The following is a 23,126-nucleotide window of genomic DNA, read 5'->3' on the forward strand; positions in this document are numbered from 1 at the left end:
TATGCACTAATGCGGACACACACGTACACCCATACATACAACCAATGTCTTTTTTGTTGTATGTTCTACGCTTATTATGCATGATGCTAATACCGTTACAAACTAACTTTTATGTACTTTATTTTTCTTTAACCTTGCATGTACCTCATCAAACACAATGTGTGCTTTGTTAAAAGTTATAATGTAGTAGGAATCTTTGGCATTGTGTGTTATTATTTTCAGAGGATCTACTACGTATGTTGAAGGGGAAGAGAGAACGTCTAGTTTAAAGCAAATGTTTGAACAGATTATAGACACGGCACACATTTTTTTAAACCACATTTCTAGTATTGAGTTCAAATAATTTATTCAAATATAAACTGTCTCAAACTAATGCCTAATTTCATTTGCTGTGTCAAATCACATCTGTAAATAACAACTAACCAATATACCAATCTCCTGACCCCTTACCCGCCTTACAGAAGAAGCCTCCCAAAACCCGTCCATTTCTAGTGCATTGCCTCCAGGTAACATACAACTTGAGTGAATATTCTTCCCTTTCTTGTGTTTCATCCCTGCTTTGCTGTATTTGATCTGCTTGAGAGTTCACACTTTTTTTCTAGTCTTAAATTCATGAATAACATCACAGATTTTGAAGTGATGACATTCAGGTGTAATTTTTTCAGGGAATTTTTTTATTTTTATTTTTATGAATGTGGTAGTTTGTCGTGAATCCTCACAATAATTGTCTCAAAGCAATTTATACTATTCGAAAATAGCCTCTGGCTATGTTCAAATCATTATATAGCAAGCAGTAACTTTGAAATGTGTATTAACATCATATTTCCTTGCAGACCGTCCAGGCCCTCCCATGGATCTAGAGCTGTCAGATCCTGGAGCTCGTAGTGTTCGCCTCACCTGGATCCCTGGAAATGACCACAGAAGTCCTGTTACAGGTCATCATATATACTAACTCACATGCAAAAATGTCATTGTATTGTTATTCAGAAAGACTTCTATGATTACCACTGGTTGTATGCAGACTCCCTCGTGGGACTCAATAGATTCCCAGATTTAATTTGGCAAACTGTTACATTTTTAAGTAAATGCACCTGCGGTTACAAGGTTTGAGGTACTCAGGTTTCCTCTCACATCCCAAAAACATGCATGGTAGGCTGATTGAACACCCTAAATTGCCCCTCGGTATGGGTGTGAGTGTGCATGGTTGTCCGTCTCCTTGTGCCCTGCGATTGGTTGGCCACCGATTCAGGGTGTCCGGCGCCTCTGGCCCGTACTCAGCTGGGATAGGCTCCAGGACTCCCCACAATCCTAATGAGAGATGAGAAATATACATTGCCAATTATTATATTGGAACGGTTTGTTTTCATATTCAAATGGATTTTCTATTTGATGTTATGTGTAATTTATAATTGGAATTATCATTTTTTTTCTTAACCCAAATGTACTTATAGTCAAGGTGTTAGTTAAGTATATCTAGAGGTTAACACATGAACACTACAAAGGAACTATAGTTAAACGTTGGTAATTCTGGCAGTATTTTTGAAAAACAAATATTTAGATGTTTTACGTACTTGTTAAAAGTGAGTAAATGAATAAAGAACATACAGCAAATCAACAAACAAACAACGAATGGTAATTTAAAAAGTAGCTTTATATGCACGTTTATATGACAGCTATAAAGAAAAAATAACTACTGAATAACTACCGAAGCTGAGAGCAATTTATCATCCTGTTAACCATTTTTGGCAACTACGAAATTCAAGTACATATAGAGTACCTTATGAAAAATATTAATCAGGTGGAAATACATATACTATTTCCTTTCATTCATTCATTCATTTATTTTCTCAACCACTTTAGCCTCACAAGGCTGGCGGGGGTGCTGGAGTTTATCCCAGCTGACATTCGGGCACGCGGCGGGCGACACTCTCAATCAGTGGCCAACTGATTGCATGGCACAAGAATACAGACAACCATTCACGCTCACATTCATACCTAGGGGCAATTTAGAGTACCCAACCAGCCTCTACTATGCATGTGTTTGGAATATGGGAGAAAACCTGAGTACACAAAAGAAACCCACGCGGTCCCGGGGACACACACCACACTGGTGGACCAGCCAGGATTTGAACCCAGCACCCCAGAACTGTGAGCCCAGTTGCCGGGCCCTACATAAATATATTTTTTTAAATACATTGAAACTCATTATGATAGGTTCATTAATAATTACCCTTCTTTGTAATTATCAATAACTGCAGGCAGACATCTTATTCAATTATTGACATTTAATTAAATAGATTGGATCACAGATAAGAACCTTAAGGGGGGAGATCTTCAAAAGTATCCTCTCAAACAGTATTTTGCGTACGGCTTTAAGGCATTTGGGATAAAAACAATCACGCCTTCATTTGACCTAACAATCATATAACAATTACATAAAGAAGCCCGAAGTGCGTCATGAGTGTTATGGAAGTGGCAGAAACAACATCTTTGTTATGGGCTCCGTTGCTGGAAATGGCAGATATCCCGAGTCCTTGCTGCGTCCCGATCAACAACCCTCACAGCCTTGGATAAGTCCATGTGAGAGTGGACTAGGCAGCAGTTTATGACCTCGAGTCGAACAATAGAAAGACTTTTAATGATTTAACAAAGAAATGAATATATATAATATATACTACATATATATACTACATTTATATACTACACGTATATGTATAATAGTAGTACAGAATAAACCCAACACATTAAATTATACTCATTTGAACATCGCTAATTGTGTTTTTTAATATATTGCAGAGATTGTGTGGCAACAATTGTGAGCAGGACTGTATATGTACATGCTCATCATGTTCAGTCTATACACTTCTTTCTTTGCTTCTGCCTTTACAGCATTTTTGGTACAGTTTGAAGAAGACCGCTGGGAACCAGATAGATGGCAGGATCTGGCCACCTATCCTGGGGACCTCAACTCTGTCATTCTACAGCTCGCTCCCTATGTGAACTACCAATTCAGAGTTATTGCCATTAATGCAGTGGGCCAGAGTGAAGCGAGCCACGCCTCACCAAAATACCAGACCAGTAGCGCTGGTGAGTAGCATGTTTCTTGGTAATAGTTTTTTTTTTTTTTTTTAATAATACATTCCTGCAAACTGAACACTATACAATACAGTATGATAGTAGTCACCAAAGAAAATCCGTGAAAGGACACAGATCACCTGTACCTATGGCATGTTTATATTTGTACATATAGCTCCTGATGTCATGCCCAGCGGCCTCCGGGGTTGGGGCTCAGAGAAAGACAACATGGAGATTACCTGGGAGGTACGTTACGTGCATGTCAGGCATTAACACTCTAAAGCAGGGGTCTCTAACCTTTTTTTGGTCCTATTTTATGCATGAATATTTTTCTGCAGACAGTGAGACGCACAACAACAAAAAAACTTTGGCAGTTCCTAGTATTTAATCTGAATAAAAGTATTGTTGTTTATATCATGCAGTTAAAACATTTTTTTTAACTTCAATATCAATTACCGATCATGTCAGTGGAATCACTGGGCTATTAGCAGCTATGGTTGGTTGGCAAAATTAACAAGCACAATAAATCCTCCTGCACATTCTCTTGTGAGATTTATCACACATAGCAGAGCTATTTTCGTCTAGTCAATACCAGTACAGTTTTTCCCCTATATTTTGGAACAGGTATTATCAACAATTATTTATTCTCTCTATAAATGGCGTGAGTGGTTAGCGTGTCAACCTCACAACTTTGAGGTCTTGTGATCAAATCCATTTCATGTCCATCTGTGTGGAGTTTGCATGTTCTCCCCGGGCCTACGTGGGTTTTCTCTGTGTACTCCGGTTTCCTCCCACATTCCAAAAACATTGTAGGCTGATTGAACACTAAATATCATTTCATGCATGGGGGTAGAAGGAGGGACACATGTTTTTACAATGCCTTTGCTATACATTGACAATTTATTAATACGTATTGAGACATTAGTGTGCAGATGTTCTGAGGTGTTTACTGTTTCTCCACAAACATTAGCTTTGGTCCACATTCTCTATCCACACAGAAGCTTTGATGTCATTTTAATTTTTAAAAAATCCATGTAACATATAGTAATAATGTTTTACTGTGCTTGCTCAACATGCTTATTAATTTTTGCTTATTTCCCCAGCCTCTGCTTAATCTCGAGAAAAATGGTCCCAATCTACAGTACAGCGTTTGGTGGCGGCGGAAAGACTCAGATGAAGAGTGGAACAACGTGACCGTAATAGGGACCAAACATGTTGTTTACAACACAGATACCTATGTGCCCTATGAAATCAAAATCAAGGCAAGGAACGATCTAGGAGCAGGACCAGAGACTAATGCAATAATCGGCTACTCAGGAGAAGACAGTAAGTACCTGCACACTCGGGGCCTTAATTTTGTACAGCATCTAAATCTACACCAGGAGTGGACAAACCGGTCTTCAGGGCCGCTATGGGTGAAGCTTTTTGTTCCAATTTACACAGTCAGTTTACTCAATTAGATTTCTGTAGAAAACAAGAGGCACCTGACTGCAATTCACTGATTGCACCTGTAGAACACCAGATTGGTTAAAAAATAATAATAAAAAACGTGTCTTCTTTATGGGTTGGAACGAATGCCTGCACCCACCATGCCTGATCTCATCTCGTTTTCTGAACCGCTTTATCCTCATTAGAGTCGCGGGGGTTGCTGGAGCAAATTCTGGCTGTCTCCGGGCCAGAGGCGGGGGACACCCTGAATCGGTGGCCAGCCGATTGCAGGGTACAAGGAGACGGACAACCATGCAAACTCACACCGATACCATGGGCAATTTAGAGTTTCCAGTCATCCTACCATGCATGTTTCAGGGAGTAACCATCCCTGATCTAGACCGATGTAAATCTGTGCATGCCTGAAATTTGAAGTGTGAAATGCATCACTTGTAAGGTTGAACACCTCTGACACATTAGCAACAACAATATTTGTTTTTAATTTATTTTGTAATTTTGTACATTTTTTATTATTATTTTTTTTCACATTTGACACTGAGTGAAAACTGGTTTTGTCAGTGGAAGGTTGACACATGCTTGGTATGAGGAAGTACAAACAGACTGATGACATTAATATGGCCAGAATAATGGGCACAGAGAAATGGGTGCTCGTATCTAACCTAGGGGTGGGCAAACTTTTCAGCCCGGGGGCTACATTGACTTTAAAAATTTGACAGATGGGCCGGGTCAGCACAAGATACGATACATATAAAAACTGCATCCGTTAGCGGTACACATGAAACATAAACAGAAAAAAAGGACTAAAGTATCAACATACTCATCACTCATCATTAAAGTAAAAAGTATAAAGTACAAAGTAAAGTAAAAAGGAATGTATTAAGAAATATTAAAATGTAATTTAAAAAAAAGATAGAGGGGCTGTAAAACACGAAAAACAAATAAGAGTGGACAGAGCTCCTGCCACTGGCTTCCGTGTGTTGGCGCCATCTTGGGAAAAAAAAACATTATTTGGACAACGTCGGCGGGCCGGATTAAAAAGCCTGGTGGGCCGGATGAGGCCCGCGGGCCGTAGTTTGCCCATGTCTGCCCTAAGCCCCACATGTAACTCTCCCACAGTGAGACTGTGATGATTTGAAGTATGATGTGAAGTAAAATCACTATGATGACAATTAGAGTACATTAACTGATTTCTACAATAATTCAAAAGGTTTTAATAAATGGTGTTAATTAATTTATGATTTTTTTAAAATAATTTTTTGTACTTTATGTGTAAGTGAGAAGTATGTTTGTTTTTAATGGTTGTTCCATTTATTTGGGGGTCAGGTACATTTTAATATTCATTATACAGTGCTATTTACGAATGTCAACAAAGAAAATATTCAGGTTAGAAAAGACAACATGAAAAACGTATTTTCATTGATTCATCTTCTGTGGCCGGCCATTCTCGAAAGGGTTACGGGGGTTGCTGGAACCTAACCCAGCCGCCCTCAGGCGAAAGGAGATTTGTAGCTAGTCTGCCGTAGGGCACACAGAGAGAGACAAACGACCATCCGCACCCCCAATCATACCGCCACAAGCGGGAATTGAGCCCACACCTGCCCACACCCAAGTTAGGCGAGTGAGCCTCTCCACCACACGGCCTCTCATGAAAATCATATACGTAAGAAATTCAAAATTACGTAACACAAAATCTGAAATTTTCAAAGACCCTCTTGTATTTTAATATTGAATTGTCGTTATAGGATCACTCTCCCAACTCTACGTGCAGGCAACACCCTTTCGGAATGTGCAATCTAGCAGAAAATCCTTTCAATTCATACAGTATCTAAGAAATACTACGTGTGATGATTTTTCTTAAGATTTTTTCCTTAAAAGTAACACATTTGTACTCCTTATTAAAACCATAAATATGGAGGTGAAAATTGTGAATCAAGGGGTGTGTTATACGACAGAAATTTTAAAATTCGACGATTTTAAGGCGATTTTAAAGGTAATGCTTTTATGTGGAGGCGACTAATATGTGAGAAAATACGTTAACTAATGGATACAAGACGTTTATTTGAGTTTCGGGAATGTTTGATTTTGTTTCGTAACTTGGACGTCTTGTTTCCATATCTTGGAACAAAAGGGGCTTTAGGTAACCTGCATAATTTGTATGTAGAAACATTTGTAAATAGAAGTAGCACTGTATTTCAACACCATTAAAACACTTCATCAACCTATTTTTACTTTTTTTGCTTGTGCCACATGTTGGCCACCAAATAAATGGAACAATCCTTACACATATTAATTTTCATATGCAGTCATACCTCTTCTTACAAATGGCTCTAGGTACGAAATTTTCAGTTTATGAAACCTTGTGAGATGCAAATGAGTGCCTCAATATACAAAAAAACTCCAAGTTACGAAAACGTCAATACATTTTCTAGATACGTTATTTTATTTTGAAATTGCTTCTTGCTTGACAATTTACTGGGCTCTCATTGGTTGTCTCACAACAACCCTCCATGTTTCTTTGACTGTCATTGTCTGCTTAAATTTATGCTGGAAGAAGCTGTGGCCGAGTGCCTTTGAGGAGGAAGCAGCCACCATTCCACAAGCACAAATCGGAAAAAAACGGGGGATAAATTTTACGAAATTTCCGACTTGGAAAAAACATCCTGAAAAAGTGTTAACGAGTCGTGTGATCGCCCACTTTGACGACGTTTGTCTTGTGCATTTTGTCTTCATTTTCGTCATAACCAGCTGCGTATGACGAACTTGATAGTGCTTCTCCACAAAGTGCGCTTTCCCGGCAAAAGGCTCATATAAGTGATCATTTCAGACTCGTTAGCACTCGTCGCCATGATGGATACATCGCATCACCCGTCGAGCGTAACCAAAACCTGGCGACTGCAGAAAAAGTTTGCCTCGCAGATGCCAACAAAGAAAAAAAATGGATCACTTACCTCTAACTGTCTCCTCACTTACCTTCAGTCAGCCAACAGGAGGCAGATCACCGCCTAACATCCTTCATGTTACCCCGAGGTTATTACACAGAAGGGATTGTATGTTGTGCTACAGCATGTTCAGAGTCCTGATGGCTGTGGGAAAAAAAACTGTCCGTAAGCCTATTTGTCTGTACTTTGTAAGACCTGTAGTGTCTGCCAGAGGACAGCAGCTGGAACAGGTTTTGACCAGGGTGGTATGGGTCCTCTACAATGTTCCCGGCTCTGCTGAGGTCACGAGGGCTGGCAATGTCTTCCATTGAGGACATAGAGCAGCCCACGAAAAGTTGTCATAGGCAATTTCTTTAGATCAATTTTTCTCAAAACGTCTGTCAACGAGCACAGCAGAAGGGCAACGGAAGTTTTGCCTTTATGAGATGTGTGCTCGTGTGTTTGTGAGTTTGCGTGCTGTTTCTAAGTTTCATACCGTTAGCTTCTAATAAACCCACTTTAGTGCCTTCACTCTTGTTTTCAGAACCCACCAGTGCCCCTACTGAGCTTCGCATTTCAAAGGTGGACAGCACCAAAGTAAACATTCACTGGAAGCCTGTGGATCAGGTCTCAATCCAGGGAGAATTCAAAGAGTACAGAGTAAGAGGGGAACCAATTTAATGACAGTAGACATTCATTATTTGTTCTCGTTTGCAGTTCTGTACATTTTTAATACCCCTTTCTCTTCATATGGTCTCCTAGCTGTACTATTGGCGTGAGTCCAGTCATGTCCCTGGCTTGGTGTTCCATAAGGAGAACAAGACTAAAGGTTTTTATACAACTATGGCTGAGCCATCATCAATCCTGAGTGATCTGGTGCCCTTTTCGCGATACAAGATGTTCATGGTTGTAGCCAACAATCGATACGAGGGTCCACCTAGCAACACTGTTGAATTCAGCACCAAGGAAGGAGGTGAGGAAGCTTTATTTTTAATTAATGTTAACTATACCAGTGTTTCCCAAACAATATGCTGTTGTACCAATAGTCAGGTGTGCCACTGGAAATTACAAGAAGTCATACATTGTAATATACCGAGAGAACAATCTCGATGTTACAAGATTTCAAAAAAAATAAAAAATAACTATTACGAGGTTAAAATGAAAACATGACGAACGTCAAATCATGGATTGTACTAGATTCAAAATTTAAGACAGTAATTTTGTTGCTTATTTTTCTGTAACATGAACTGGAAATGGTTTGGCAGATTTCAACTTTGGTCGTCAAGTCTGCGTTAGCATAAAACTGCCCATCGCGTAATAATAGGAGACTGAAGTAATAATAGGGGGAAAAAAAGTCGTAATGCCCGGGGGGAACATGCAAACTCCACACAAGTGGACATGACTTGGATTTGAACCCAGGACCCCAGAGTTGTGATGCTGCCACGCTAACCACTCTTCAATTTGTGTATTAGCAACAAATGAAAGAGCACTGCTGCAATGATAGTTTGCCAAGTTGGCGTTGCAATGCCAAAATATCACGTGATTTGTTAGCCTGGTTTGCCAATCTTGACTCGGGAATTGGAGTATCTGATTGGTCCAATGAAGTCGTGCCAGAAAACCATTCATTTTACAAAAAGCGCTTCTTTGACATTCAGGGAACTTAGTCAGTTCCCTATAGAAACTTACGATGATTAAAAGCCATTTTAACATGGAATTAAAGAAAAAGTATAATCTTTTATAATTTCTGGCTTATTAGCAATACAAAAAAAATGTTGTTTAACATGTGAATATATAATGCAGTGCATTGTTTATTTAGATCTTTAAATATAAAAATTGAATGTCTTTTTTTAAATTTAGGATGGAGTTAATGTAAGTAAGTAGTAGCCTTCTTGCTCACTTTTTTTTATTTCTGCATATTTGTGAATGTGTAGTGCCCGATGCACCCAGATTTTTCAGGATCAGATCAAGAGGCTTCGATACAGTACACCTGCAATGGGACAAACCTTTGGAGCCAAATGGTCTGCTTATTGGATACCAGCTCAAATACCATAGAGGTAGAATTCTTTCATATTTCTTATTTATTTGTTAATACAGTAAGCCCTCAAATATTGTGGTTTCAACTTTCGCCGATTTACAACACACAATCCACGCTTTCAGTCTACCTACAGAGATGAGGTCAACAAACTGTCTTGGTTGTATTTGGTGAACAATCTCACATTAAACACCACAAAAACAAATAATCCTTAGCCTTCAACACTATAAAACTGGATATTCTGGCTGACAAACTCTCCCACCTTGGACTAAGCCATACCCTTGATTCAGTCATGATTTTTTGAGTTTCAAATACAGCTTATATGCGAGAAAATACAGTCTTTAAATTTTTAAATGTACAGTGGGGCAAATACGTATTTATTCAACCACCAATTGTGCAGGTTATCTTACTTGAAAAGATTACAGAGGCCAGTAATTGTTAACATGGGTAAACCTCAACCTTGAGAGACAGAATGTGGAAAAAACCTTCAGAAAATAACATTGTTTGATTTTTAAATATTTTATTTACAAATCTTGGTGGAAATTAAGTATTTGGTCAATACCAAAAGTTCCTTTCAATACTTTGTTATGTACCCTTTGGTGGCAATAACGGAGGCTAAACATTTTCGGTAACTTTTAACAAGCTTTTCACTCACTTTTGCTGATATTTTGGCCCATTCCTCCATGCAGATCTCTTCTAGAGCAGTGATGTTTTGGGGATGTCCTTGAGCAACACGGCCTTCAACTCCCTCCATAGATTTTCAATAGGGTTGAGATCTGGAGACTGACTAGGCCAATCCAAGACCTTGAAATGCTTCTTACAAAGCCACTCCTTGTTGCCCGGGCTGTGTTTGGAATCATTGTCATGATGAAAGAGCCAGCCACATCTCATCTTCAACGTCCTTGCTGATGGAAGGAGATTTCCACTTAAAATCTCTCGATACATGGGCCCATTCATTCTTTCCTTTACACCACATCAGTCGTTCTGGTCCCTTTGCAGAAAAACAGCCCCAAGGCATGATGTTTCCACCCCCATGCTTCACAGTGTTCACGGTGTTCTTCGGATGCAAGTATTATTTATCTTCCAAACACGAGTAGCTTTTTTCCTACCAAAAAGTTCTATTTTGGTTTTATCTGACCATAACACATTCCCAGCCCTCTTCTGGATCATCCAAATGCTCTCTAACTAACTCCAGATGGGCCTGGATTTGTTCTGGCTTCAGCTGGGGGACACTTTGGCAGTGCAGGATTTGAGTCCCTGGTGGCGCATTGTGTTACTGATGGTAGGCTTTGTCACTGTGGTCCCGCTCTCTAACCCTAACCCTAACCCATTCACTAGGTCCCCTCGTGTGGTTCCGGAATTTTTGCTCACCGCTCTTGGTATCATTTTGACGCCACAGTTGATTTCTTCCCACCAAGCGTTTTACCTATTGCAGATTCAGTCTTCACAGCCTGGTGCAGATAGTTTGGAGTGTGAGAGACTGAGGTTGTGGACAGGTGTCTTTTATACAGATAATGAGATAACCGATGCTATCAATACAAGTAACGAGTAGAGACCTTGTATAACATTGTGAGAAGTTAGACCTCTTTGACAGCCAGAAATCGTGCTTGTTTGTCGGTGACCAAATACTTATTTTTCACTCTAATTTGGAAAGAAAATCTTTCAAAATCAAACAATGTGATTTTCAGTTTTTTTTCACATTATGTCACTCATGGTTGAGGTTTACCCACGTTGACAATTACAGGCCTCTCTAATCTTTTCAAGTAGGAGAATTTGCACAATGGTGGTTGTCTAAATCCTTTTTTTGCCTCACTGTTTACATTATATTTAGATATTAATACATTACACACAGTCTTTTGACATGCTTATAGCTGTCATATTTAATATAATATACACTTTTTGATAATTCTACATGTGTACTGTTTAGGCACGAAAATATGTACAGTTGTACCTCCCGTTTATTTCGTAACTTGAAATTTTCATAACTAGAGGTGGAATTTATTTATAAATTTTCTAATTCATTTCACGGTCCTCACACTACTACCAACTAAACCCATTTAAAATTGATCAAAGTGCCCCAATTATGTATGAAAGATGTGAGGAAACACAAAATTGAGAGAAAATTATAAGGGAATTATTTAGTAATGTCTCAAAATAATTAAAGCACATGGAAATGTGCCCGGCACCACCGAAATAGGTCCCTGCGGGCCGTTATTATAAGGAGACGTAATTCCTGTGTTTGTCCGCCAGATGGCTGCAAACGCCCATTCTACCAAGGCCGAAAGCCGTCCACTTTATACTACATTTTCAACTTTTACGTGTGCCCTGTGTGTGAAAATATGTGCCGTGTTGAATTAATACGTTTTTTAATCACTTAATAAGGGGAATTACAATAATTAATAAGGGGTGAATTTAGTGGAGGTCAACAGGTATGTAAGTGAGAATCTTGAAACATTGATAGTGGTAGAATCAATGCATCCGCGACATTATTTTCACAATAAAATAACGGATAAGGAAATGCATTTACTTTTTGGGGGATATCATAATTTGGATCTTTTTCGTATCTCTAAGGCACTTATTTGCATATAAAAATATGTTGTCACCTGAAAATTTTGTACCTAGAGGCCTTCGTAAGTAGAGGTATGACTGCTTTGTGGTAGTTATAATTGGGGTGATCCAACTTCACGCTCTTTCATTTATTGTGGCCATGTCTGGGCTACATTAACCGCGATATTTGAGGGATTACTGTATAATACATTATGTTCATATGAATATGTCATTCCCAATGAAATGCAAATGTGTAAAACAGCCGTTTTATTTTTATTACACTTACGAGCATATTTGCCCTTTTTAGCCAATGGATCCAGAGAGGGTCGACCTCATCTTGAGACTTTCCAGCCAAATGTAACTGAGTTCACTCTCCGTCTTCCGGATCGATCCACCCGCTATAAATTTTACCTATCAGCGCTCACCAAGGTGGGACCAGGAGAGATCTTTGTTGAGGAATCCACCTCCTTTGGTAACGAAGGTTAGTGTTTCCCTGCATTTTTTCTGGGTTAGTCAACAAAACAGGACATTCTACAGTTATCCCTAGCTGTATGTATATTAGACATGAACAAATGGTGATACACAGTTCAAATTTCACCTGTGCATCAGACTTTCAGTTTCTGTGACAAGGGCTACAATATTATGAATGATTTCCAAATTAAATAATTACTTGTGTTATTAAGTCAAATTTGATCCACAATATTATGAACAATAACATCTGACTGACGCTGGGAATGAAGCAGTCAACCTGTGTTTTGTTTCATCATCAGTTTTGTAGTTGATCTGCATCTGATGTTGATGTACATTACTAAGTATGCCATGTACACAATGTACTGCCATCTTCTCAGGCATCAGTGATGAGTCTACTCAAAAACTATGTTCTGCTGTAGCAAAGCACTGAGACATATTTAGACTGTATTGAAGGTCAAATTAGGGTAGCGTTCAGAAAGTGAGTTTGTAGATTTGTACAGACAGTACAGAATTATGAAGTGGAACAAAATTTATAACATATTTTTTTATATTTTAAATAAAAACCTGAAAATGGTGCTGGCAATATTGTTTGGCCCCCTTCATTAATACTTTGAAGCGCCAACTTTCGATGCATTAATAGTCGCTTTGTTTATGTCTTCATGAGTTTTGCACACCGATGCCGAGACACGGAAATTCTGGCCCATTCTTGCTTCCAAAACAGCTTGAGCTCAGTGAGGTTAGATGCGAAGTGTTTTTGAGCAGCAGTCTTCGGCTCTGCCCAAATATTCTCCATTGGGTCTGGACTTTCACTTGGCCATTCCAACACCTGGATATGTTTATTTGCGAACCATTCCATTGTAGAGTGGGCTTCATGTTTTGGACCATTTTCCAGTTTGAAGATAAATCTCCCTTCCACTCTCAGATCTTTAGCAGACTCCAACAGGTTTTTTATAGAATGGTCCTGTATTTGGCTTCCTTCATTTTCCCATCAATTTTAACCGTCTTTCCTGTCCCTGCTAAAGAAAAGCAGGCCCAACTCATGAGGCTTACACTACCATGTTTGACAATGACGGTGGTGTGTTCAGGGTGTGTTGCTTCTACACCAAACATATCGTTTTCCATTGTGGGCAAAAAGTTGGGTTTTGGTTTCTTCTGACCAGAGCGCCTTCTTCCACATTTTTAGTGTGTCTCTGAGGTGGGTTTTGGCAAACTTTAATTTTTTTTATAGATATCTTAGAGAAATGGCTTTCTTCTTGCCACTCTCCCATAAAAATCAGATTTGTGCGGTGGATGTCTGATTGCAATCCCATGAACAGACTCTCCCAACTCAGATGTAGATCTCAGGAGTTCATCCTGAGTGATCATTGGCCACTTGGCTGCATCTCTGAACAGCCCTACCTTGTTTAAGGCGAAGGTTTAGAGTGACTGCTGGGTCTAGGTAGATTTACTCTGGTCTGATACTCCTTCCATTTCAGTCTGAGTGCTTGCTCCTTGAGATGTTTTAATTTTAGGAGGCTTGAATCTTCCCCACAACAGTATCTCCGACCCGCATGGTGTGTTCCGTGGCATTCATGATGCGCTCTGCACGTTAAACAACTGACACTATCAGAGAGCAGCTGGATTCTACTCATTAGTCAACATTGGATCACTCAGAGATCGCCACTAAACTTTTCAAATCAGTTTGCTGCACTGAAATTAGAGGGGGCAAGTAATATTGCACGTGCCACTTTTCTGTCATTATTTATTAAAAAAGCATAAAATATCCAATAGATTTTGTTCCATTGCTCGATTGTGTCCCACTTGTTGTTGATACTGTAAAAAAAATTCTCTATGTTTATGTTTGAAGCCTGAAATGTGGCGAAAGGTTGAAAATGTTATGATCGCGCCCCGTCGCACCGCGTCGTCATGGCTGTTCTCACCATCTGGGGGGCGTCCGTGCCAACCCGTGAAGAAACAAGGAAATGGCCGGTCCGGCGGGCGTCCGCGGTGGCCTGAGACGAGGCAAGGAAGTGGTCGGTCCGGCGGGCGTCCAAGCCGGCCGGTGACAAGGCGTGGGAGTGGCCGGTCCGCCGGGCATCCACGGCGGACTGATACGAGGTGAGGAAGTGGTCAGTCCGGTGGGGGCTCCCTCGGCTGGGAGGGCCGGAGAGTCCCTCTCGCTGCCGCCGACCCCTTCATCCAGGGGCGCCGGAGGGTCTCTCGCGCCACCGCCGACCCCCTCGTCCAGGGGCGCCTTGTGAATTCGGATAACAAGGGCGATGAAGAGTAGGTGTCGGACCTTCGGTATTCTGACTTAGCTGTGTGTCAGGTTCATTAATAATTACCTTCGTCCGTAATTATCAATAACTGCAGGAAGACATCTTATTCAATTATTGACATTTAATTAAATAGAAATGGATACAACAGATAAAAAGCCTCCGGAGGGGAGCATTACAGCAAGTGTCCCTTACAACTTCCGAACGTCTCCTCGAATAGACGTTTTCGTCCCATTCTTATGGTCACAAGTTACAGAGTTGTTGATCATTCCATCACGTATGAGTAAAAACAACATCTGGGACTACAATAACAATCAAAGTATTTTACTAATAACAAAAACAGGGACTAGACCTAACAACATTTAGATTAGAGTAATTATACAACCTCCTTGACCTAAGAATCATATAATATAATCATAATCATATAATCGTTACATACAGAAAAACCCGAAGTGTACGGTTACATAACGATAACAATATTCTTGTTATTGTCCGAATAGCCCTGTCCTCGTCACCAAGGGCCCACCAAATCTCAAGGACCCAGATTGGGTGGATTGTTTGTATAACCATCCTGGAACAGGCTGTCTAGGTTAAAGATGACTTGGTGTGACCTCAACACTTTTGAAAAACAGAAAGAGAATGATTTAACAAAGTAATGAATTAATACAGAGAAAAGAAAGAGAATGATTTAATAAAGAAATGAATTAATATAACTATTATAATAGTAAAACAGAATAAACCCAACATTCCCCCGTTTTTATAATATGTATGTTATTAGTCATTTCTTAGTAATCACTAAATGGTAATGTCGGGTGACTGGGATTTTTCCCGCCTACTCCTTACTCCCATGGCTGGTCTGAAAGAGAAAGAACATAATTATATTCGTCCAATTGGTCCTCGGATTTACCGTACTCCTGGACCTCACTGCTTTCCCCAAACCGTCCCATAAGATACAACTCATGTACTTTAGAATTTGTAGGGGCAATTGCAGTAGTTATAAGTCGGCTTAGCAAGGAGCGCAAACAGGGGATACTACATCACCCACACAATGTTAGGATAGCGGTAATTGTGCCTATAGTCCAAATCTTTAGATTTTCCAAAGGTCTTATCCCACCAATCTGACAATGCGGACGTATCTACTCCAGAGTGCTCTTGCATATTGCGGTTCAGTGTTTGCAGGCCAGTAATGGCCCTGGTGAGAGATCCACTGGGTGACGCGTTGTTCGGTATGAAGGTGCAACATTGTTTTCCAAACATTGCACACACGCCCCCTGTTTCAAGGATCATATCCACCGCTATGCGATTCTGGAACGCCATCAGACTGGTAGCTGCCAGTTGTTCCTTCATGGCCACAAATCCCTGTTCAGTATAATTTCCAAGTTTTGAACATTGTAATGTAAGTAATTTATTCTATCCACATTTTTGTTTGGGGTGATTAGAAGGAAGATAGACTCCCAACCTGCTGCGATCTGATTAGCCAGCTTATACTCATCTGGTACGCCCCGGGGGATGCCAATCGCATCAATGTATGTTGGATCTCCTTCCCTCCATGCCTCTCGACGATGTCGGGAGGGTCGACCCTTCACCTCCGAATTATGAGCCGCCAATTGTATCTCCTCCACTGTGGATGGAAAAACAGACACCGGTAAGAGCAGTGAGACCAAAGTACCTAGTCCTGCCGCGTTTCGGCAGGAGTCGTATAATTTATCTACCACCCCGCCACCATAGGCCAGAACGTGGTATCAGGGGTGTAGTTTGTTTTAGAACGCCGGTACACCACGTCTCATTTATCGCCCCCAGCTTCAGACCATGTCCTGTAAGGTTTAAGCAGGTAAAATGATTAAACAGTGGAAAAATTGACTTCCTATTTACCGCGTAACAGGATAAACACTGCTTCAATATTTTTTCTTGCCAAGTAGGACACGTTTTTTCATTTGTAAAAACACTTTTCCCCAAATGAATGGTGATTGAGGGAGTTGTTAGATCCCATCGTATTTTCTCTTGTCTGGTAGGTTATCCTAATCCTTTGTAAGATGGTTTAGTCTCAATTGAAACCATATGGAGACGTCAAACCCAATATAAAAGAGTTCCCTATAGTTTTATGGTATTGCTTGCTGAGCAATAATCTTTTCAATTAATATTGGTGTTTCCCGTATTTTATTAAGTCAGAAAGTTTATCTTCCCCGTCCCCTCAATGTTTCAATTGAGACCACCCTTTTACCAAAGTAGCTCCACATAGTGCTTGCCTTCTTTACACTCCATTAACAGCGCCCAATTATCCCCCGTTTGGGAAATCCCTGTTTCAGAAATAAATTTCACAGGTTAATATGTCAGTCCAAGCTTTCCAATCTTGACCAATTTCTGCAACAAGGCTTTTCCCAATCTTCAATTTTTTTTTTTTTGCTGTTAATGTACCACACATATTTCCCACCATAGATTGACACCTTGTACGGCAACCGGGACGTCGCCGAGTCCAAATATATATATATTTTCAATGTGGAAATTTGATTTAGTAGGTAATGTTAATTAAATGTAAATGTGTATGTTTCTCGGTTTACCCTCCCGTAAGAAGGTGTATCCTCAATTGAAACGCCTCCGCCTTTTTCTCCAACTGGAGAAAACAACCCTACTGTGGAAAGGAATAGAATCACAATCATCATTAATCTCATTGCCCCAAAAGCAATAATTGTTTTCAACATGACTTTTTGTCTTTGTTTAGGGAGTTTTCCTCTTGAAACGTTTCAATTTAGACAACCTTCTTACTGTGGGAAAGGTGCATCCGTGTCCCCTTTCAGTAACAAGGACCCTCCCACTTTGCGTTGCTCCGATGTTTCTTCTTTTATGCTGCTTATCAGCATCCAGTCTTCAAGAATCACCGTCGCTTCGTCCGTTTCCTGTTGACAAGCAAAATCTCCCTCTGATAGTCTAAATTTGGTGTGTGCGTTTTTTGTTTTTTTTTCTGATTGATTCGCCTCATCATCCAATTGTCTTTGTGTAGTGAATAATAACAATTTGTAAGGTCTACCAAACAGGACTTCATATAAGGTCCGCCAATTGTGGATGGTAGACAACTATTATATTAACAAAATGGGAGCCATTATCACTATAAATAGTTTCTGGAATTCCATATCGTGGAATGATATCCATATGATCTAATAAAAATAAAATAAAATCTATATGTATTTTTTGAAATGGATATGTGGGTATGCATATAGATTTAAACCCTAAGCCTTGTAGTGCCGTTGTAGCAAGGCCACCTCCCCCTTGTCGAGACATAGGTCTTCCCTTGACTCAAGCCCAAATTATTTTCTTTTATTGATAGATTGTCTCGGTGGTCTGCCAATCAAAAAACACAAAAAGACAAACTATCATTCACGCTCACACTCATAAACAGAAGAATTTAGTGTGTTCAACCAGTCTAGCATCCATAATTTCATTTTGTGGGAGTAAACTGGAGTACCCGGAGAAAATCCACAAATTCTCGAGGACGCCATGAATACCCCACATTCCGGAAGGTCTGGATCCACCCCGCATTCATTAGTAGATCCTTTAATATACACACCCCCACTCTAGCATTTTAACCGTTTGTAAAAAATTACCTTCAAGTTTCACACAAAGTTATATCCTTTTTAATGCTATCAGTTTACCTGTTTGTTCCCCGAATTGAGGTGGGAATAGTTTCACATCTAAAGTTTTTATTTTTTACAGCCGCCATGACCTAATGGCCCCCTATCATGTTTTTGGAAAATCCCAATTCCCTCTAATAGCATGCCAATCACCTTTTAATGCGGCCATCCAATTTTGTTTCTACTTGTTTCAGGTGATAAGATAATCTCCCCCATTTGTAAAACTAATTCATCCACGCCTATTTTATACAACATGACGCCTATGGCCTTTATTACGTCGCCTTGACTCCAAATTCTATGAACCAAGATAACACGCCTAATTTGTAAGCGAATTTCGCCCATCCCATTTTGTTCATAGACAACCCATCTACCTAAAGCGTCACTTGTTTCAAAACATGAAAGGCCCCACTAGAATTCGTGCATCCAGCGCCAAATAGAGCCTATTTACACATTTGTCTCAAACTTGTTTTAGATATGGGGTCCCCAATTTCCCAAAATTTCCCAGAATTAATGTACTACCACATCCTGTCAAAAACCCAAAACGACTAACATAACCTGTTTCTAAGCCGGATTCTGGAATTTGGAGAATTTCTCCTTTCCCTCCCTTATCTAAGCTTGTTATTGCCACTCGTTATCACTGTAACATTCAGGCGTATTAACCCCATCGTTGCTAAAGTTCTCACCAATTTGCATGCCCTTAATGCCGTAAAAGCAACGTTATTTGGTTGTATCAATTGACCAATGCTTATCCAATCCGTAATATCCTTAAAGTCATCAATATGACCTGTGACAAAGCATATTTCCTCCTGCCAGGACAACAGACAATGTTCTTTCAAGTGCACTTTGAAAAACATTCCATGTTACTCCATTCTTAGGGAAAATATGCTCATCCTAAACCAATTATTTTATTTACAATTCACCTAATTATTTGGATGAATGCCATGAATTTTATCATGCCACTATTGCATTGTAAATTTCCCATCTGATGTCGTTAACAGCCAAATAATTCAATACCTACTATACTTTGTAAATCACCTCATATGATGTTTACTTAAGACACGAGTCATTTCCCATAGCCTGTTACCAAAACAAAAATCTACAACAATTAAATGAGAGAAATCAACCTTTTGTTAGACAATTCCTAATTACAAACTTTAATGTTTTAAAAACCTTATCGTCACCAATATACCATAATATTGTAAATTTTTTCATCCTGGCCTTTTTTTCTTTTAAACAGCCAACCTCCTGGATTAAAGTATTTTGAATAATCAAAAAATTCTGAAATAGTATTAATATTATTTTATCCTCCAAAAGCTAGTTTCCTTTAACTAAGAGCCCTTTGAAATCCACAATTGCTCAAAAATGACTATTTTGGTCTATTTCCCAAATCCAAAGCTTTTTACCAAATCAACCTTTTACTAAACAGATTTTCTATCCTTTTAATACATTTCATTTTAAAACCCAAAATATCAATGCGAAAGCATTCGCATAACCTTGCATTTCTTGCAGCCCATGTATTGTTCTTATTCTGAAAAGTCCAAACAGAAAACGCAATTAGCCGTTAACTATGACCTCCACTCTTGCTGCGAAAACAGCATTGTTATCTTATGTTTACAAACCAGCTTTTTCCCTGTGCCCAAATACAACGCTTTTTAGAGAAGACAACCATTAAAACGTCAAATTAACCCCTCTTCCGATATTCAACTACATCACAATATTTTTCCAAGACCCCATATATCCAGAATATGTATGCTGCAAGCACAACAATATGGCAAAAACCCATTTTCTGCCCTCAAGTTTGCTTCAGCACCCCCAAGGCCAATTATTATTATTATAATGTCTTCACGGAAGGGATCACAAAATTTTAGTCGTTTACACGGTCCGAACGCTCCCGAAAGCCCAACACAGTTAAATCGTCTGCCCCGCGGCCCACATGTTTCACTCCCATCTAATCAGCAGCCGCTGCACCAGAAACGCTTCCCCCGCAGTCGACACATTTTTTGGCAAGTCTAGAGCATAATAAAAACACAGGTGACATTCCCTGCTAAAATTTAAATGATCATTTTGTATATATTCTTTTGTCTTTTTAAACACCATCTTCCCGTTAGCGGACGGGATCAAAAACCAAGCTGCAATAAGCCATCACATTGCTGTAAATTGACAGTACATATAGGTTATATTAACAAAGCACCACCAGCACTTGGAAATAACCATTCTAATCGTTGTTATACAAGCCCAAGCATCACAAAAAACCCAATTATTGTAATCACAAAACGTCATACCCGGATTAACCAAATCAAATACCAGTGTCCCCATTAATTTTCTAGCTCCCTTTATTTTTGTTAAACTTCCTCCGCGCCCGTCACCTATCTCGGTAAATATTTTCCCCGTCAGCCGAGGAGGCCCCGCTATTTTTTCCTTACCAAACAGTACTTTCCCGCCGCCACGGTCTTAAATATAACCCCGTTATCCGAGGGAGCCCCCACTATTTTCCCAAAATAGTATTTTTTAACTTCTCCCCGGCCTTATTTCGCCATTAGTGTCTGTGGAACAAGCTGTTACACTTTTATCCACTCACATATTATTTATATATGTATATTACCTCCATTGGTGTCTGTGGAACAAGCTGTTACACTTTTATCCACTCACATATTATTTATATATGTATATTACCTCTATGCATTAGTGCATATATTATCCTGCATTTTATGCATTTTAAGCTGGCCAGCAAACCCATATTTATTTATCCATAAATATAGCTGTGTAATATTTTTAAAGCGCTTTGTCTTTCCAATTTTTTCCAATCCTTACAAGTTAGACGTATTTTTTGGATCGTCATCCAAACCCGCCTTACAACACGTGTTTCCCATATTTTACTTTTATTTTTTGTAGTGAGTTCGTGTGCCTCACACAGTTAACTCTATTATTTATTATTATTATTAATATTATTATTATCTATTCGACTGTATCGACTGTATCTCCTAGGCCTTTCCTAATTTTACTGCAGAAACCACACAAACACCATACAACGTATATTCGTGCCTACCCTTTAGACACAGGACACTCCCCGGCCCCAATATTGTACCTCTAGTACAATACATTCGTGCCTACCCCTGAGACACAGGACACTTTCCAGGAAAGTGCCCCACCGTACCTGCCATTGACTAGTATAAACACAGGGTTTTATCGCCGTCACCCAGGACGCGAAACCAGCCCAACAATGGGCCTCACATACAATGTCCCTTTAACGCATTTGTAACCACCTTCACAACATGCAGACATTAATGTGGACTTACCCGAGATCCATCAGATGTCTCCCTCCAGCAGGAAAAGTCTTCAACCGCCGAGAATCCAGGCGCCCCCGTCGAAAAATCCGGCCCACCAAGGGTTTTGAAGACGCCGTGCGCACGGTCACTTACCAGATGTCGAACAGCAGCGCCTGGGTTCTCGCTCCGGTATATTGACCTCCATGGCTCAGAAGGACCAAAATGTCAGGTTCATTAATAATTACCTTCGTCCGTAATTATCAATAACTGCAGGAAGACATCTTATTCAATTATTGACATTTAATTAAATAGAAATGGATACAACAGATAAAAAGCCTCCGGAGGGGAGCATTACAGCAAGTGTCCCTTACAACTTCCGAACGTCTCCTCGAATAGACGTTTTCGTCCCATTCTTATGGTCACAAGTTACAGAGTTGTTGATCATTCCATCACGTATGAGTAAAAACAACATCTGGGACTACAATAACAATCAAAGTATTTTACTAATAACAAAAACAGGGACTAGACCTAACAACATTTAGATTAGAGTAATTATACAACCTCCTTGACCTAAGAATCATATAATATAATCATAATCATATAATCGTTACATACAGAAAAACCCGAAGTGTACGGTTACATAACGATAACAATATTCTTGTTATTGTCCGAATAGCCCTGTCCTCGTCACCAAGGGCCCACCAAATCTCAAGGACCCAGATTGGGTGGATTGTTTGTATAACCATCCTGGAACAGGCTGTCTAGGTTAAAGATGACTTGGTGTGACCTCAACACTTTTGAAAAACAGAAAGAGAATGATTTAACAAAGTAATGAATTAATACAGAGAAAAGAAAGAGAATGATTTAATAAAGAAATGAATTAATATAACTATTATAATAGTAAAACAGAATAAACCCAACACTGTGCTGGCAGCCCGGTGCGACAGGCTGAGTGAAGGGTCGGTTTAAAGGTGGATGGGGGCTCAGAATTACCTCCTAATCGGGATTCCTCCGCTGCCAGAACGTCTCTAATGTGCCCACACCACAGCGTGTTCATTATAAATTCCCTAAAAGATTTTGGGGAGCTTACCGCTGAATCCATGTGGTCGGGAGGCTTCGAGAAGGGTGGCTGGCGTCGACGAGAGCGTCGGCGCAAACGTGGGTGGCTACCCGCTGGGTCCATTATGGTCGGATCGTTCTGTTATGATCGCGCCGCGTCGTTGTGGCGCGATCGGAAAGGATTAGGACCCAGTCAGAGGGAAGAAGGTGGAGGACGAGAAAAAAAACAATATTAATAACTTGGGGGGGATTTTACGAAACAACGAGGACTTGTGAAACAGAAACTAAAAAAGAAACCGGAAACAGGAGAATGAGTGGTATCGAGGAGAAGGGTAGCGTGGCGGTGTGGCTATGGAATCTACGCAGTAACATCCAGGAATATGCAGGAATTGTAGAACTCTTGCAATGCACTGTATGTGAGAAAACTT

The 23,126-nt window shown here is 39.9% G+C and overlaps 1 protein-coding gene across 24 annotated transcripts in view; it reads left to right on the forward strand.

Moving 5' to 3' along the window:
• Positions 1-23,126, forward strand: part of nfasca (neurofascin homolog (chicken) a) — a 119,819-nt gene that overhangs the window by 70,327 nt on the left and 26,366 nt on the right. For 20 of the 24 annotated variants that reach the window (XR_013327606.1, XR_013327605.1, XR_013327608.1 and 17 more), the window contains 9 exons: positions 462-506; positions 834-935; positions 2,890-3,087; positions 3,251-3,321; positions 4,179-4,401; positions 7,987-8,102; positions 8,205-8,415; positions 9,374-9,496; positions 12,329-12,502. Coding sequence is in view for 20 of the 24 variants with exons in the window: in XM_077726276.1 (XP_077582402.1) it covers positions 462-506; positions 834-935; positions 2,890-3,087; positions 3,251-3,321; positions 4,179-4,401; positions 7,987-8,102; positions 8,205-8,415; positions 9,374-9,496; positions 12,329-12,502 (1,263 nt within the window). In the remaining 4 variants the exon portion in view is untranslated. The remainder of the gene's footprint in view (positions 1-461; positions 507-833; positions 936-2,889; positions 3,088-3,250; positions 3,322-4,178; positions 4,402-7,986; positions 8,103-8,204; positions 8,416-9,373; positions 9,497-12,328; positions 12,503-23,126) is intronic. The other 4 variants (XM_077726283.1, XM_077726293.1, XM_077726296.1 and 1 more) reach the window with 2 other exon arrangements.

This window comes from Stigmatopora nigra, chromosome 10 (genome assembly GCF_051989575.1).
Source record: "Stigmatopora nigra isolate UIUO_SnigA chromosome 10, RoL_Snig_1.1, whole genome shotgun sequence".
Lineage (NCBI taxonomy): Eukaryota > Metazoa > Chordata > Actinopteri > Syngnathiformes > Syngnathidae > Stigmatopora > Stigmatopora nigra.